The sequence below is a fragment of the Heterodontus francisci genome, chromosome 8, assembly GCF_036365525.1.
Source record: "Heterodontus francisci isolate sHetFra1 chromosome 8, sHetFra1.hap1, whole genome shotgun sequence".
Classification (NCBI taxonomy): Eukaryota; Metazoa; Chordata; class Chondrichthyes; order Heterodontiformes; family Heterodontidae; genus Heterodontus; species Heterodontus francisci.
The window spans coordinates 6940533-6956465 of record NC_090378.1 but is presented as its reverse complement, the minus strand read 5'-3'; the positions used below and the strand labels follow the sequence as shown (position 1 = coordinate 6956465).

The 15933-nt window shown below is 45.9% G+C and overlaps 1 protein-coding gene across 1 annotated transcript in view; it reads right to left on the bottom strand.

Annotated features, from left to right (window-relative positions):
- Positions 1 to 15933, bottom strand: part of LOC137373159 (collagen alpha-1(XXIV) chain) — a 351399-nt gene that overhangs the window by 67538 nt on the left and 267928 nt on the right. Inside the window, exons 43-45 of the mRNA XM_068038018.1 lie at positions 11287 to 11340; positions 9905 to 9958; positions 9028 to 9081 (exon numbers count right to left, since the gene is read on the bottom strand). Coding sequence (XP_067894119.1) covers positions 9028 to 9081; positions 9905 to 9958; positions 11287 to 11340 — 162 coding nt within the window. The remainder of the gene's footprint in view (positions 1 to 9027; positions 9082 to 9904; positions 9959 to 11286; positions 11341 to 15933) is intronic.

The window sequence follows — 15933 nt, the reverse complement described above, 5'->3', positions numbered from 1 at the left end:
AGTATTCCTTTTGAAGGACTGAATTTGGGCGTGGGATTTTTCGTGTCTGATTTGCAACCCACCCACCACCCCCACCCCCCCCAACCCCTATGCCCCCCGCCCCGAAAATAACCCAGTGCCAAGGTGGAAGCCAGAGACTTCCAAGTGTGTGGGGCTCTGGCCTGAAGCAGGTGATTGTTGCCTTGAATGTGAAAATCTATGTTCTAGCAGCTGTTTTAGCCATTACGGAGACGTGGGTACAGGATGACAAGGATTGGGTCCGGAATATTGAGGGGTCTTTGACATTCAAGAATAGAAAGCTAGGTAAAGGTGAGGGGTAGCACTGCTAATCAAGGATGGCATTGGTGCAATAGTTAGAGATGACCTTGGTTCAGGAGATCAGGATATAGAATCGGTTTGGGTGGAGATGAGGAATAGTAGGGGAAAGAAGTCACTGGTGGGAGTGGTCTACAGGCCCCCTAACAGTAATCACAATGTAGGACAAAGTATACAAGAAATATTGGATGTTTGTGATAAAGGGACGGCAATAATCATGGGTGATTTTAATCTACATATAAACTGGAAAAATCAGACTGGCAATAATAGCCTGGATGAAGAGTTCATAGAATGCTTTCGAGATAGATTCTTAGAGCAGCATATTTTGTAACCAACCAGAGAGCAGGTTATATTAGACTTGATATGGTGTAATGTGACAGGATTAATTAATGACCTCAGAGTAAAGGCACCTCTAGGTAGCAGCAAAACAATATGATTGAATTTTACTTCCAGTTTGAAAGAGAGAAGTGTGTCTAAGACTAGTATTTTAAACTTAAATAAGGGAAACTGTGTGGGCATGAAAGCTGAGCTAGCTGAAGTGAACTGGGTTACTAGGCTAGGAGATAGATCAATTGAGAAGTAGTGGCAGACTTTCAGGGGATATTTCAGAAAACTTAGGATAAGTATATTCCGACTGTAAAGAAAAATTGTAAGGAGAGGATCGTGGCTAACTAAAGAAGTTAAGGAAGGCATCAAACTTAAGGAAAAGCATATAATTGTGCAAAAATGAGTGGCAGGTAAGATGATTGGTCACAATATAAAGAACAAGAATGACTAAAAGGTTAATCAGGAGAAAGAAGCTAGAGTGTGAGGGGAAGCTATCTAGAAATGTAAAAACAGATAGCAAGAGTTCCTACAGGTACTTAAAAAGGAAAATTTCCGTCAAAGTCATTTGGCGGAATGCCTCATCACCAGAACTTTCAAACAAGCACCAAGATGTAGCTTGGCTGGTGGTGAGAAGGGCCCTTCCCGTCAGATCCTTCATGCATGCCCGAAGTCTCGCCCCCTCTGCACAATGCCCCCACGGTGGCTGTGGTGGGGAAGAGACGGTTGCCCACCTCCTCCTGGAATGTGTCTTTGCAAAGCAGGTGTGGAAAGAGATGCAGTGGTTTTTGTCGAGGTTCATCCCAAGCAGCTCTGTAACACAGGAGTCTGTGCTCTACGGGCTGTTCCCAGGGACGCACACCGAGATAAACATCAACTGCTGCTGGAGGACTATCAATTCGGTGAAAGACGCCCTTTGGTCTGCCCGAAACTTGCTGGTCTTCCAGCGCAAAGAGTTGTCCACCACCGAATGTTGCAGACTGGCACATTCCAAGGTCCAGGACTATGTGCTGAGGGACGCACTAAAGCTTGGGGCAGCTGCAGCAAAGGCTCAGTGGGGAAAGACCACAGTGTAAGGTCCCCCCACCAAGCTGGACTGAGGGGCTGGATCTATGGGAAACCCCTCGAACTGTATCAGAGAAATTTTGTGTGCTGTAAATGTAAAAATGTATATGGCATGACAATGAAATGGAAGGGTTGTGAGGCAACTCATAATTGTAAAGAAGGTAACTGATCACCTTTGCACTGTCTGTATTATTTGACTTGACGCTGTTTTAAACTGTTTGGGAATGTAATTTTTACAGATTTTTATGAATAAAGTATATGTTGGAAATTTAAAAAAAATTTAAAAAGGAAAATTTCTGTCTCCTGTATAATGTAAAAACGTATCTGGCACGACAAATGTGAAATGGAAGGGTTGTGTAGCAACTCATGATTGTATTGAAGGAAACTGATCTCCATTGCAATGTTTGTATTTTTTGGTGCTGTTTGAAACTGTTTGGAAATGTATTTTTCACAGATTTCTATGAATAAAGTATATTTTGGAAATAAAAAAAAAAATTTAAAAAGGAAAAGAGTAAGTAAAGTGAGTGTTGGCCCTCTAGAGAGTGAGGATGGGGGGCTAATAGTAGATAATAAGGAAATGGAGGATGAAATGAGCAAATATTTTGTTTCTATCTTCACTATAGAGGATACAAAAAACATTCCAGTAATAGTTGTAAATCAGGAGGTGGAAGGAAGAGAGGAACTTGGTGAAATTACAATCACCAGGGAAGTGGTACTGAGCAAACTGATGGAGCTGCGGGCTGACAAGTCCCCGGGTCCTGATGGGCTTCATCCTTGGGTGTTAAAAGAGATGGCTAATGAGGTAGTAGATGCGTTGGTGTTAATTTTTCAAAATTCGTTAGATTCTGGAAAGATTCCATCAGACTGGAAAGAAGCAAATATAACCCCTCTATTCAAGAAGGTGGGGGGGGTGGGGGGGAGGCAGAAAACAGGTAACTATAGACCAGTTAGCTTGACATCTGTCCTGGGAATTGTTAGAATTGATCATTAGGGAGGCTACAGCTGGGCACTTAGAAAATCTCAAGGTAATTGGGAATAGTCAGCATGCCTTTGTGAAAGGGAGATAGTGTTTAACAAATTTATTGAACTTCTTTGAAGGAGTAACATGTGTTGTGGATAAAGGGGAGCCCGTTGATGTACTGTACTTGGATTTCCAGAAGACATTTGACAAGGTGCCACATAAAAATTGTTGCACAATGTAGGAGCTCATGGTGTAGGGGGTAACATATTAGCATGGATAGAAGATTGGCTGGCTGGCAGAAAAGAGAGAGTATGCATAAATGGTTCCTTTTTCTGATTGGCAGGATGTAACGAGTGGAGTCCCGCAGGGGTCTGTGCTGGGGCCTCAACTTTTTACAAATTATATCAATGACTTAGATGAGGGGAGCGATGGCATGGTAGCTAAATTTGCAGATGACACAAAGATAGGTAGGAAAGTATGTTGTGAAGAGGACATAAGGAAGTTGCAGACAGATATAGATAAGTTGAGTGAGTGAGTAAAAATCTGGCAGATGGAGTATAATGTGGAAAATATAAAGTTGTTCACTTTGGCAGGAAGAATAAAAATGCAGAGTATTACTTAAATGGAGAATGACTGCAGAATTCCGAGATGCAGAGGGATCTAGGTGTTCAACTGCAGGAGTCACAAAAAGTTAGTATGCAGGTACAGCAGGTAATAAAGTAGGTGAATGGAATGCTATCCTTTATTACAAGAGGAATTGAAAATAAAAGTAAGGTTGTTATGCATCAGTTATACAGGGCATTGGTGAGACCACATCTCAAATACTGTGTGCAGTTTTGGTTTCCTTATTTAAGGAAGGATGTGAATGCGTTGGAGGAGGTTCAGAGGAGGTTTACTAGATTGATACCTGGAATGAGCGGGTTGTCTTATGAAGAAAAGTTGGACAGACTGGGCTTGTTTTCACTGGAGTTTAGAAGAGTGAGGGGAGACTTGATTGAAGTTTATAAGATCCTGAACGGTCTTGACAGGTTGGATGTGGAGAGGATGTTTCCACTTGTGGGTGAGTCGAGAACTAGGGGGCACTGTTATTAAATTAGGGGTCGCTCTTTTAGGACAGAGATGAGGAGAAATTTGTTTCTCTCAGAGGGTTGTGTGACTTTGGAACTCTCTGCCTCAGAAGGTGGTGGGGGCGGGGTCATTGAGGTGGATAGATTCCTGTTAGGCAAGGGAATCAAAGATTATCGGGGGTAGATGGGAGTGTGGAATTTGACACACAAACAGATCCGCCATGATCTTATTGAACGATGGAGGGGCCGAATGGCCTACGTCTGCTCCTAATTTCTATGTTCGCATGTTGATCCTAGTCCATTAGTTTGTGGACTATATAGCTTGGGTACCACACTTCCCCTAATGCTCAGAAAAGAACCCATGCAGAGCTGCAACTACAAAGCGGCTACAGCACCTCACTTTGGAATTCCCCCTTAAACCTCTCTTCTTGTCTACTTCCCTCTGCTCTTTTAAGATGCTTGTTAAAACCTACCTCTTTTACCAAGCTTTTAACCACGTCTCCTACTATCTGCTGATGTGCCTCAATCTCTGCATTTACATCGTTACATAGTATTTACAGCACAGAAACAGGCCATTTGGCCCCAGAGGTCCATGTTGGTGTTTATGCTCCACACGAGCCTCCTCCCACCCCTCTTCCTCTCACCCTATCAGCATATCCTTCTATTCCTTTCTCCCTCATGTGTTTATCCAGCTTCCCCTGAAATGTATCGATACTATTCACCCCAACCACTCCCTGTGGTAGCGAGTTCCACAGTCTCATCACTCTCTGATTTTCTTTGATAATGCTCCTGTGAAGTGCCTTGGGATGTTTTACTACATTAAAGGTGCTATATAAATGCAAGTTGTTGTTGTAGTTGTTGTTTTTATGTGCAGAGGTAGGTTCAGGTTGCTGCAGGCCAAACATGTGACGGTTGGGATAGTGAATGCTGTTGCCGGGATCTTTTTTTTTATTCATTCATGGGATGTGGGCATCGCTGGCCAGGCCAGCATTTATTTCCCATCCCTAATTGCCCTTGAGAAGGTGGTGGTGAGCTGCCTTCTTGAACCGCTGCAGTTCATGTGGGGTAGGTACACCCACAGTGCTGTTAGGAAGGGAGTTCCAGGATTCTGACCCAGCGACAGTGAAGGAACGGCGATATAGTTCCAAGTCAGGATGGTGTGTGACTTGGAGGGGAACTTGCAGGTGGTGGTGTTCCCATGCATTTGCTGCCCTTGTCCTTCTAGTTGGTAGAGGTCGCGGGTTTAGAAGGTGCTGTCTGAGGAGCCTTGGTGCATTGCTGCAGTGCATCTTGTAGATGGTACACACTGCTGCCATTGTGCGTTGGGTGGTGGAGGGAGTGAATGTTTGTAGATGGGGTGCCAATCAAGCGGGCTGCTTTGTCCTGGATGGTGTCGAGCTTCTTGAGTGTTGTTGGAGCTGTACCCATCCAGGCAAGTGGAGAGTATTCCATCACACTCCTGATTTGTGCCTTGTAGATGGTGAACAGGCTTTGGGGAGTCAGGAGGTGAGTTACTCGCCTCAGGATTCCTAGCCTCTGACCTACTCTTGTAGCCACAGTATTTATATGGCTACTCCAGTTCAGTTTCTGGTCAATGGTAGCCCCTAGGATGTTGATAGTGGAGGATTCAGCGATGGTAATGCTGTTGAATGTCAAGGGGAGGTGGTTAGAATCTCTCTTGTTGGAGATGGTCATTGCCTGGCACTTGTGTGGCGCGAATGTTACTTGCCACTTATCAGCCCAAGCCTGGATATTCTCCAGGTCTTGCTGCATTTCGACACGGACTGCTTCAGTATCTGAGGAGTCACGAATGGTGCTGAACATTGTGCAATCATCAGCGAACATCCCCACTTCTGACCTTATGATTGAAGGAAGGTCATTGATGAAGCAGCTGAAGATGGTTGGGCCTAGGACACTACCTTGAGGAGCTCCCGCAGTGATGTCCTGGAGCTCAGATGATTGACCTCCAACAACCACAACCATCTTCCTTTGCTCTAGGTATGACTCCTGCCAGCGGAGGGTTTTCCCCCTGATTCCCATTGACCTCAGTTTTGCTAGGGCTCCTTGATGCAATACTTCGTCAAATGCTGCCTTGATGTCAAGGGCAGTAACTCTCACGTCACCTCTTGAGTTCAGCTCTTTTGTCCATGTTTGAACCAAGGCTGTAATGAGGTCAGGAGCTGAGTGGCCCTGGCGGAACCCAAACTGAGCGTCACTGAGCAGGTTCTTGCTAAGCAAGTACCACTTGATGGCACTGTTGATGACACCTTCCATCACTTTACTGATGATTGTGAGTAGACTGATGGGGCGGTAATTGGCCGGGTTGGATTTATCCTGCTTTTTGTGTACAGGACATACCTGGGCAATTTTCCACATTGCAGGGTAGATGCCAGTGTTGTAGCTGTACTGGAACAGCTTGGCTAGGGGCGCGGCAAGTTCTGGAGCACAGGTCTTCAGTACTATTGCCGGAATATTGTCAGGGCCCATAGCTTTTGCAGTATCCAGTGCCTTCAGTCATTTCTTGATATCACGTGGAGTGAATCGAATTGGCTGAAGTCTGGCATCTGTGATGCTGGGGACTTCAGGAGGAGGCCGTGATGGATCATCAACTCGGCACTTCTGGCTGAAGATTGTTGCAAATGTTTCAGCCTTATCTTTCGCACTGATGTGCTGGGCTCCCCCATCATTGAGGATGGGGATATTTGTGGAGCCACCTCCTCCAGTTAGTTGTTTAATTGTCCACCACCATTCTCGGCTGGATGTGGCAGGACTGCAGAGCTTAGATCTGATCCGTTGGTTATGGGATCGCTTAGCTCTGTTTATCGCATGCTGCCTACGCAGTTTGGCACGCAAGTAGTCCTGGGTTGTAGCTTCACCAGGTTGACACCTCATTTTGAGGTATACCTGGTGCTGCTCCTGGCATGCCCTCCTGCACTCTTCATTGAACCAGGGTTGGTCTCCTGGCTTGATGGTAATGATGGAGTGGGGGATATGCTGGGCCATGAGGTTACAGATAGTGGTTGAGTACAATTCTGCTGCTGCTGTTGGCCCACAGCGCCTCATGGATGCCCAGTTTTGCATTGCTAGATCCGTTCAAAATCTATCCCATTCAACACGGTGATAGTGCCACACAACACGATGGAGGGTATCCTCAATGTGAAGGCGGGACTTCGTCTCCACAAAGACTGTGCGGTGGTCACTCCTATCAATACTGTCATGGACAGAAGCATCTGAGGCAGGCAGATTGGTGAGGACGAGGTCGAGTATGTTCTTCCCTCGTGTTGGTTCCCCCACCACCTGCCGCAGACCCAGTCTAGCAGCCATGTCCTTGAGGACTCGGCCAGCTCGGTCAGTAGTGGTGCTACCAAGCCACTCTTGGTGATGGACATTGAAGTCCCCCACCCAGAGCATATTTTGTGCCCTTGCCATCCTCAGTGCTTCCTCCAAGTGGTGTTCAACATGGAGGAGTACTGACTCATCAGCTGAGGGAGGGCGGTAGGTGGTAATCAGTAGGAGGTTACCTTGCCCATGTTTGACCTGATGCTTCATGGGGTCCGGAGTCGATGTTGAGGACTCCCAGGGCAACTCCCTCCTGACTGTATACCACTGTGCCACCACCTCTGCTGGGTCTGTCCTGCCGATGGGACAGGACGTACCTGGGGATGGTGATTGCAGTGTCTGGGACATTGTCTGTCAGGTATGATTCCGTGAGTATGCCTATGTCAGGCTGTTGCTTGACTAGTCTGTGGGACAGCTCTCCCAACTTAAGCACAAGCCCCAGTTGTTAGTAAGGAGGACTTTGCAGGGTCGACAGGGCTGTGTTTGCCGTTGTCGTTTCCGGTGCCTAGGTCAATGCCGGATCGTCCATCCGGTTTCATTCATTTTTACAGACTTTGTAGCGGTTAGGTACAACTGAGTGACTTGCTAGGCCATTTCAGAGGGCATGTAAGAGTTAACCACATTGCTGTGGGTCTGGAGTCACATGTAAGCCAGACCAGCAGATTTCCTTCCCTAAAGGACATTAGTGAACCAGATGGGTTTTTACAAAAATCGACAATGGTTTCATGGCCATCATTAGACTAGCTTTTAAATTCCAGATTTATTAATTAAATTCAAATTCCACCTTCTGCTGTGGTGGGATTCGAACCCATGTCTCCAGATCAATACCCTGGGTCTCTGGGTTACTAGTCCAGTGATAATACCACTTCGCCACCGCCTACCCCTGTAGGTTGTGAAAATACCTCTCCTCGTGAAGTGTACAGTCTCCCACAGTAACAGAATCAGCTTATTTGCATTGCCAATCTGCCGAACAAGGTAATATATTTATACAGCATTAAGCTGCCGAATGTTACTCTTCTACTCATATTCCAAAGCAATAAAAAGAAAGCCTTGCATTTATATAGCACCTTTCATGACCACTGGATGTCTCAAAGTGTTTTACAGCCAATGAAGTAGTTTTGAAGTTTAGCCACTGTTGTAATGTAGGAAACGTGACAGTCAATTTGTGCACAGCAAGCTCCCACAAACAACAATGTGATAATTTTTTTTTCATTCATGGGATGTGGGCGTTGCTGTCCAGGCCAGCATTTATTGCCCATCCCTAACTGCCCTTGAGAAGGTGGTGGTGAGCTGCCAACTGAGTGGCTTGCTAGGCCATTTCAGAGGGCATGTAAGAGTCAAGCACATTGCTGTGGGTCTGCAGTCATATGTAGGACATTAGTGAAGCAGATGGGTTTTTACAACAATCGACAATGGTTTCATGGCCATCATTAGACTAGCTTTTTAATTCCAGATTTATTAATTAAATTCAAATTCTATCTTTTGCTGTGGTGGGATTTGAACCCATGTCCCCAGAGAAATACCCTGGGTCTCTGGGTTACTAGTCCAGTGACAATACCACTACACCACCTCCTCCCCCAGTGAGCAGATAATCAGCTTTGAGTGATGTTTATTGAGGGTGAAATATTGGCCAGGACATCAGTGAGAAAACCACAGCAACTTCTTCAAAATAATGTTATCAGATTTTCATATACACCCGAGAGGGCAGACAAGCCTCAGTTTAACACCTCAGCTGAAAGGCAGTACCTCTGACAGTGCAGCACCCCCTCAGTACTGCACAGAAGTGTTAAACTGAAAATTTGCTTTCAAGCTTCTGGAATAAACTTTGACCTCAAAACCACTTCAAAAATGCAACCCATTGAGCCACAGTGGCACCTGACATTAGCTTAACACTTAGCCAATTATAAACCAGTAGAACAAGTAAGGCCAAGCCTTTATTTTGTGTGATGTCCGTACCTTATGTCCTTTTTCTCCTTTAGGCCCTAGTTCTCCTAATTCACCTGGATTTCCCTGAATTGAGGAAAAACAAACATCACACTGACGTGGATTTAGAGTATTAGCAATACAGAGAGACGAGCCCAATTTATACAGTGTCTTTCACAAAGTTCTTCACAATCAACAACATACTTCTTTGAAGCGAAGACGCTATTTTACTGTAGGGAAATGCATTAGCCAATTTGTGCACAGCAAGATCCCACAAACAGCAATGGGATAATGACCAGATAACTTGATTTGGTGATGTTGGTTGAGGGATAAATATTGGCCCCAGGACACCAGAGAGAACTCCTCTGTTCTTCCTCCAATTGTGGCCGTGGAATCTTTTACATCCAACTGGGAAGGAAAATGGAGCCTTGGTTTAATGTCTCATTCAGAAGATGGCACCTCCGACAGTGTAGCAGTCCCACACTACTACTCCTCGACAGTGCAGCATACCTCACTACAGCCCCTTCAACAGTGCAGCACTCCCTCGGTACTGTTCCTCCGACAGTGCAGCATTCCCTCAGTAGTGATCCTCCGACTGTGCAGCGTTCCCTCAGTTGTGCCCCTCTGACAGTGCAGCACTCCCCCAGTACTGCCCTCTGACAGTGCAGTGCTCCCTTAGTTCTGCCCTTTCAACAGTGCAATGCTCCCTCAGTACTGACCCTCTGACAGTGCAGCACTCCCTCAGTACTGCACTGGAGCATTGGCCTGGATTTTGTATTTAAGTCTCTGCAGTGGGACTTGAACCCATCACCTTCTTCCTCAGGTGAGGATGTTACCTGTGAGCCACGGCTGATACCTAACAGTATATTAACTGCATGTGCTCAAAGGTTTTTTTGTGAAAATGTCATACCGGTACTCCTTGCTGTCCAGCGGCTCCTCTAAGTCCTGGTAACCCTGCATAACCCTACGGAAATGAGGCACAATGGTAAAACAGTTATTAGGCATGTATCTCGGCAATGCAATATTTGTTAGTGCAGTCAAGTCTAGAATCAACATGCAAATATTTCTCATCAAAATTCACCAAATAATGGAAGAACCTTTAGAACGTGGCCCCCAAAAATGTGGGTAGAAATCCTGAAATTCCATGGAAAATGAGCCGAATTCGATTTATTCCATCTCTGGGATTAGTGTCTCTAAACATGTGTTCTGCCATGCTTTCTACGTTGTTGTAATGGTGGCAGAATAAGGAGCATCAGTGGTTCCATAAAATTACCTCGAACTTACCAAGGGGAAACATGCCATTTGGGCCGATAGGTTTATGTTCCACACAAGCTTCCTTCCAACCAACTTCATCTCACGCTATCAGCATTTCCTATTCCTTTCTCCCTCTTGTACTCATCTAACTTTCCCTAAAATGCATCTATGTCACTTACCGCAACCTCATTCTTTGTGGTAGTGAGTTCTACTTTTTCACCACTCTGGGAAATTCCCTGTTGGATTTTATTAGTGACTATTGTATATTTATGGCCCCTCGTTTTTGTCTACCCCACAAGTGGAAACATCTCTACATCTACCCTATTAAAGCATTTCATAATTTTTAAGACCTCTATTAGGTCACCCGTCAGTCTTCTCTTTCCTAGAGAGCAGAGTACCATCCTATAAAATTCTATCCTGACAGTTATAAGCTCAGTTCTGGTATCATCTTTTTTGCACGTTCTTCAGTGCCTCTATACCCTTTTTATAATATGGAGACCAACACTGTGTACGTATTCCAAGTGTGATCGAACCAGGGTTCTATACAAATTTAACATAATTCCTCGACTTTTCAATTCTAACCTCAGTGCTTTGCTTGCTTTTTTCAAGCCTCGTCAGTATGTCTTGCTCCTTTTAATGATTTCTGTATCTGCACCTCGAAATCCCTTTTCTCCTCTACCCTACTTAATCTCATTAGCCAAGGATTATGTCACCTATTTATTCTTCCTGCAAAAATGCACCATCGTTCATCCATCTATATTGAAATTCATTTGCCAATTACACGCCCATTCTGCAAGCTTATTAAATGTCTCTTTGTGTCTTGACACAGTCCTCTTCTGTATTAACAATACCTCCCCAATTAGGTGTAGCTTGAAAACTATAGGATTGTACTTCTGGCTCCCAAGTCCAAATCGTTTGTGTAAATGGTAAACAATGGTGGTCCCAGCATCATTCCCTCTGGATCACCACTTTCTACCATTGGCCAGTCTGAGTAGCTGCCCTTAACCCCTAGCATCAGGAACAATCTAGAGAAATTACCTTGTTTCCTTCATCTCCTGGTTCACCACGATCTCCACGAGGACCGACAGAGCCCTGTGAAACAGAACAGCCCATGACGTACAGCATGAAAACGTCTGTTATACTCAATCACTTGCGATTAAATCATTCCATGTGCACAATATTTTTGCTAGTTTGACCATCTGTGTACACTCCAATCCCTCACCTTTTAAAGAAGATTCACCCTTCAGTTTGGAATGCAATTGCTTTCCAATGTCAGTAATGCAGGAAACGTTCATGTTATGTTTTGAGTTTTAAAGCTATCAGTTTATCATTAAAAATTTCCCAAAACATCAAATCATTTCTGATACAAAAGCTTGTTTTAATAAGAAACATTCTTCTATCTGGAAGCATTCTTTTGCTGCTCCTACAATGGATCCAGAATAATCTTGCTGGATTCACTAAAGCTGGCGGCTACTGGAGAGAGCTTGGTGAGTGTGCGAGACTCATCTGCCAGGAAGGAGTGACACTAACACTAGATTAAATGGCAGAGCAGGCTTGAGGAGCCATACGGTCTACTCCTGTTCCTATTTCTAATGTTCTTACGAGTGCCGCTTGACAACACACTGTGAGCCATTGAGTTGGAGGTGGGGAGGGACTTACTGCAGGGCTCACAGAAAACACAGGGCTGCATTTTATTATGAAGGCGTGGGTCCTGGTGGCAGGTCGGAAGGTGGGGAAGACCCTGCCTCAGCTCGCCGTCAGACCCCCGAAGCCATTCCATGGCGGGCAGCCAAATAACTGCCTGTCGTCTGGGATGCCGTCCCTTTAAGGGACAAGATCCCACCTCCAGAACTGTAGGCCAATCAGAAGGCCAGCAGCTCTGCAGCTTCGGTAGCGCCACTGGGAGCAGTGGTGTCTGCTGGTAACGCAGGAGGCCCTGCAGCACTGAGGACTGGAGAAGACCCCGGGAGCAGGTTAGTGGGGTTGGGGTCACCGGGACCATTCAGGCAGGGCCCCGGCGATGGGGTGGGGGTTGGTGAGGGTAGGGGGGGTGTCTTCCTGAGGGAGGGGGGACAATTGCCGCCAGAGGGGCCCTCCGGAGGCCCTGGATTGTCCCTGAAGGAGGAACTTACCTGCCGACCCTGCAAGAAGGCCACCAGGCTTTACCTGGCGGGGTCTCCCTGCGGCAACAGTTCCCTCTGCCTTCCACCCAATTGAGGTGGAGGAGGGGAGGCCCTTCAGTGGACATTAATTGGTCACTTAATGTTCTCGATTGGCCTTGGCGGGGCGGGGGGTGGGGGTGGAGGCTGTCCTTGGTCTTTTTTGCCCAAGACAGAATGGCAGAGGGCCCGGGCAATGTCAGGAACGGTGCCCCCTGCCATTTTGTTTGCCCTCTCCGCACCCTCCCCCCTGTCTCTGTGCCTGCCTCCAAGGGCACAATAGAATTCTACGCAGTGTTTAATTTACAGCAAATTCTATTTATCCAGTGAACATAGCCTGTTTCAACAGCACAGCTGTATAGCAAACAGTCTTCAGAATCTATTTAAGAAGAGCCTCGAGGAACTGCAGCAAACAGAACTCATGACCACAACTGCAGCAACTTCTCCCAACAAAATCAGGGTGATTTCTCCAGCACAATGCAGTGAGTGGAGGATAGTTACACAATACAAATTATGTGTGTAAAATCAAACACAGTGACTTAGAGCAGCACGATCTCCCAATCATCTCCAATCAGGCTGGGAATAGTAATGGCACAAAATGCAAACCACGAACACCCACTACACCGAACATAAATAAAAGCAAACTACTGCGGATGCTGGAAATCTGAAATAAAAACAAGAAATGCTGGAAATACTCAGCAGGTCTGGCAGCATCTGTGGAAAGAGAAGCGGAGTTAATGTTTCGGGTCAGTGACCCTTCTTCGGAACTGACAAATATTAGAAATGTCAAAGGTTATAAGCAAGTGAGGCGGGGGTGGGGCAAGAGATAACAAAGGGGAAGGTGTAGATTGGACAAGGCCACATAGCTGACCAAAAGGTCATGGAGCAAAGGCAAACAATATGTTAATGGTGTGTTGAAAGACAAAGCATTAGTACAGATAGGGTGTTAACGGACTGAATATTGAACAGCAGCAAGTACAAACATGAAAAAAAACAGTGGGTAAGCAAACTGAACAAACTAAGATGAAATGAAATAAACATGTAAAAAATGTAAAAAAGATGTAAAAAAGAAAAAATAACTAAAAATAAAAGTAAAATGGGGGGCCTGTCATGCTCTGAAATGATTGAACTCAGTGTTCAGTCCAGCAGGCTGTAGTGTGCCTAATTGGTAAATGAGATGCTGTTCCTCGAGCTTGCGCTGATGTTCACTGGAACACTGCAGCAATCCCAGGACAGAGATGTGAGCAGAGGGCAGTGTTGAAATGGCAAACAACCAGAAGCTCAGGGTCCTGCTTGTGGACTGAGCGGAGGTGTTCCGCAAAGCGGTCACCCAGTCTGCGTTTGGTCTCCTCAATTTAGAGGAGACCACATTGTGAGCAGCGAATACAGTATACTACATTGAAAGAAGTACAAGTAAATCGCTGCTTCACCTGAAAGGAGTGTTTGGGGCCTGGGATAGTGAGGAGAGAGGAGGTAAATGGGCAGGTATTACACCTCTTGCGATTGCAGGGGAAGGTGCCACGGGACGGGGACGAGGTGATGGGGGTAATGGAGGAGTGGACCAGGGTGTCACGGAGGGAACGATCCCTTCGGAATGCTGACAGGGGAAGGGAGGGGAAGATGCGTTTGGTAGTGGCAGCACACTGTAGGTGGCGAAAATGGCGGAGGATGATCCTTTGGATATGGAGGCTGATGGGGTGGAAAGTGAGGACAAGGGAACCCTGTCGCGGTTCTGGGAGGGAGGGGAAGGGGTGAGGGTAGAGGTGCGGGAAATGGGCCGGACATGGTTGAGGGCCCTGTCAACCACAGTGGGGGGAAATCTTCGGTTGAGGAAAAAGGAGGTCATATCAGAAGCACCGTCATGGAAGGTAGCATCATCAGAGCAGATGCGTCAGAGACGGAGAAACTGGGAGAATGGAATGGAGTCCTTACAGGAGGGAGGGTGTGAAGAAGTGTAGTCGAGGTAGCTGTGGGAGTCGGTGGGCTTATAATGGATATTAGTAGACAGCCTGTCCCCAGAGATGGAGACAGAGAAGTCGAGGAAGGGAAGGGAAGTGTCAGAGATGGACCATGTAAAGGTGAGAGAAGGGTGGAAATTAGAAGCACCTAACATAAAAGCAGCTTTCTTCTGCAACCAGCGTGTGAAAACCTTTACACAGAGTAACCAGGGATGAATAGATCCAAAGGAAAGACTTTAGTAATCAGACCTGTCTCATCAATTAAAACCCTAAGCTTGACGTTGCACGCTATGTTACCGACTCACTCATTCTTATTTCAGCTCCTTACAATTCACCAGAGTTTTCTTAACTTCCTTAACCTCAGATCTCAGTTTCTAGTTCTCACTCTTCATCATTGAGTCTGACGCTAAGAAAGTTCACTGCACAACTACAACATATACAGAAACCTGGATCTCCAGGAGCCAGATACAAGAAATTAAATCAAACCGGTCAGGCTGGAGAGTGAGGATGGGTTCAGGTAGTGCCTATCCCCTATAGATATCGGGGTGGTGCCAGAGGACGTAGAATTGCAAACGTTATACCCTTATTCAAAAAAAGATGTCAGGATAAACCTAGCAACTACAGGCCAGTCAGTTTAAGCTCAGTGGTAGGAAAAGTTTTTGAAATGATAATCCAGGACAAAATTAACAGTTACTTGGATTACATAGGATAAACAGCACAGAAACAGGCCATTCGCCCAAACTAGTCCATGCTGGCTTCTATGCTCCACTTCAGCCTCCTCCCATCTTTCCTCATCGAAATCTATCATCATAATCCTCTATTCCCTTCTCCCGCATATGCTTGTCTAGCTTCCCCTTAAATGCATCTATACTATTCACTTCAACCACATTCTCACCAGTCTTTGGGGAAAGAAATTTCTTCTGAATTCCCGATTGGATTTCCTAATGATTATCTTACAGTGATGGCCTCTAGTTTTGTTTATCCAAAATATACTTTTTTCATAAAAATCTGGGAAAAATACATTACCAAACAGTTCTAAACAGCACCAAGTCAAAAATTACAAACAGTGCCAAAGGAGGTCAGTTTCCTTCAATACAATCATGAGTTGTCTCACAACCCATCCATTTCATTTGTTATGCCATATACATTTTTAAATTTTACAGCACACAAAATTTTCCCGATACAGTTCGAGGGGTTTCCCATGGATCCAGCCCCTCAGTTCAGCTTGGTGGGGGGACCTTACACTGTGGTCTTTCCCCATTGAGCCTTTGCTGCGGCTGCCCCAAGCTTTAGTGCGTCCCTCAGCACGTAGTCCTGGACCTTGGAATGTGCCAGTCTGCAACATTCGGTGGTGGACAACTCTTTGCGCTGGAAGACCAGCAAGTTTCGGGCAGACCAAAGGGCGTCTTTCACCGAATTGATAGTCCTCCAGCAGCAGTTGATGTTTGTCTCGGTGTGCGTCCCTGGGAACAGCCCGTAGAGCACAGACTCCTGTGTTACAGAGCTGCTTGGGATGAACCTCGACAAAAACCACTGCATCTCTTTCCACACCTGCTTTGCGAAGACAC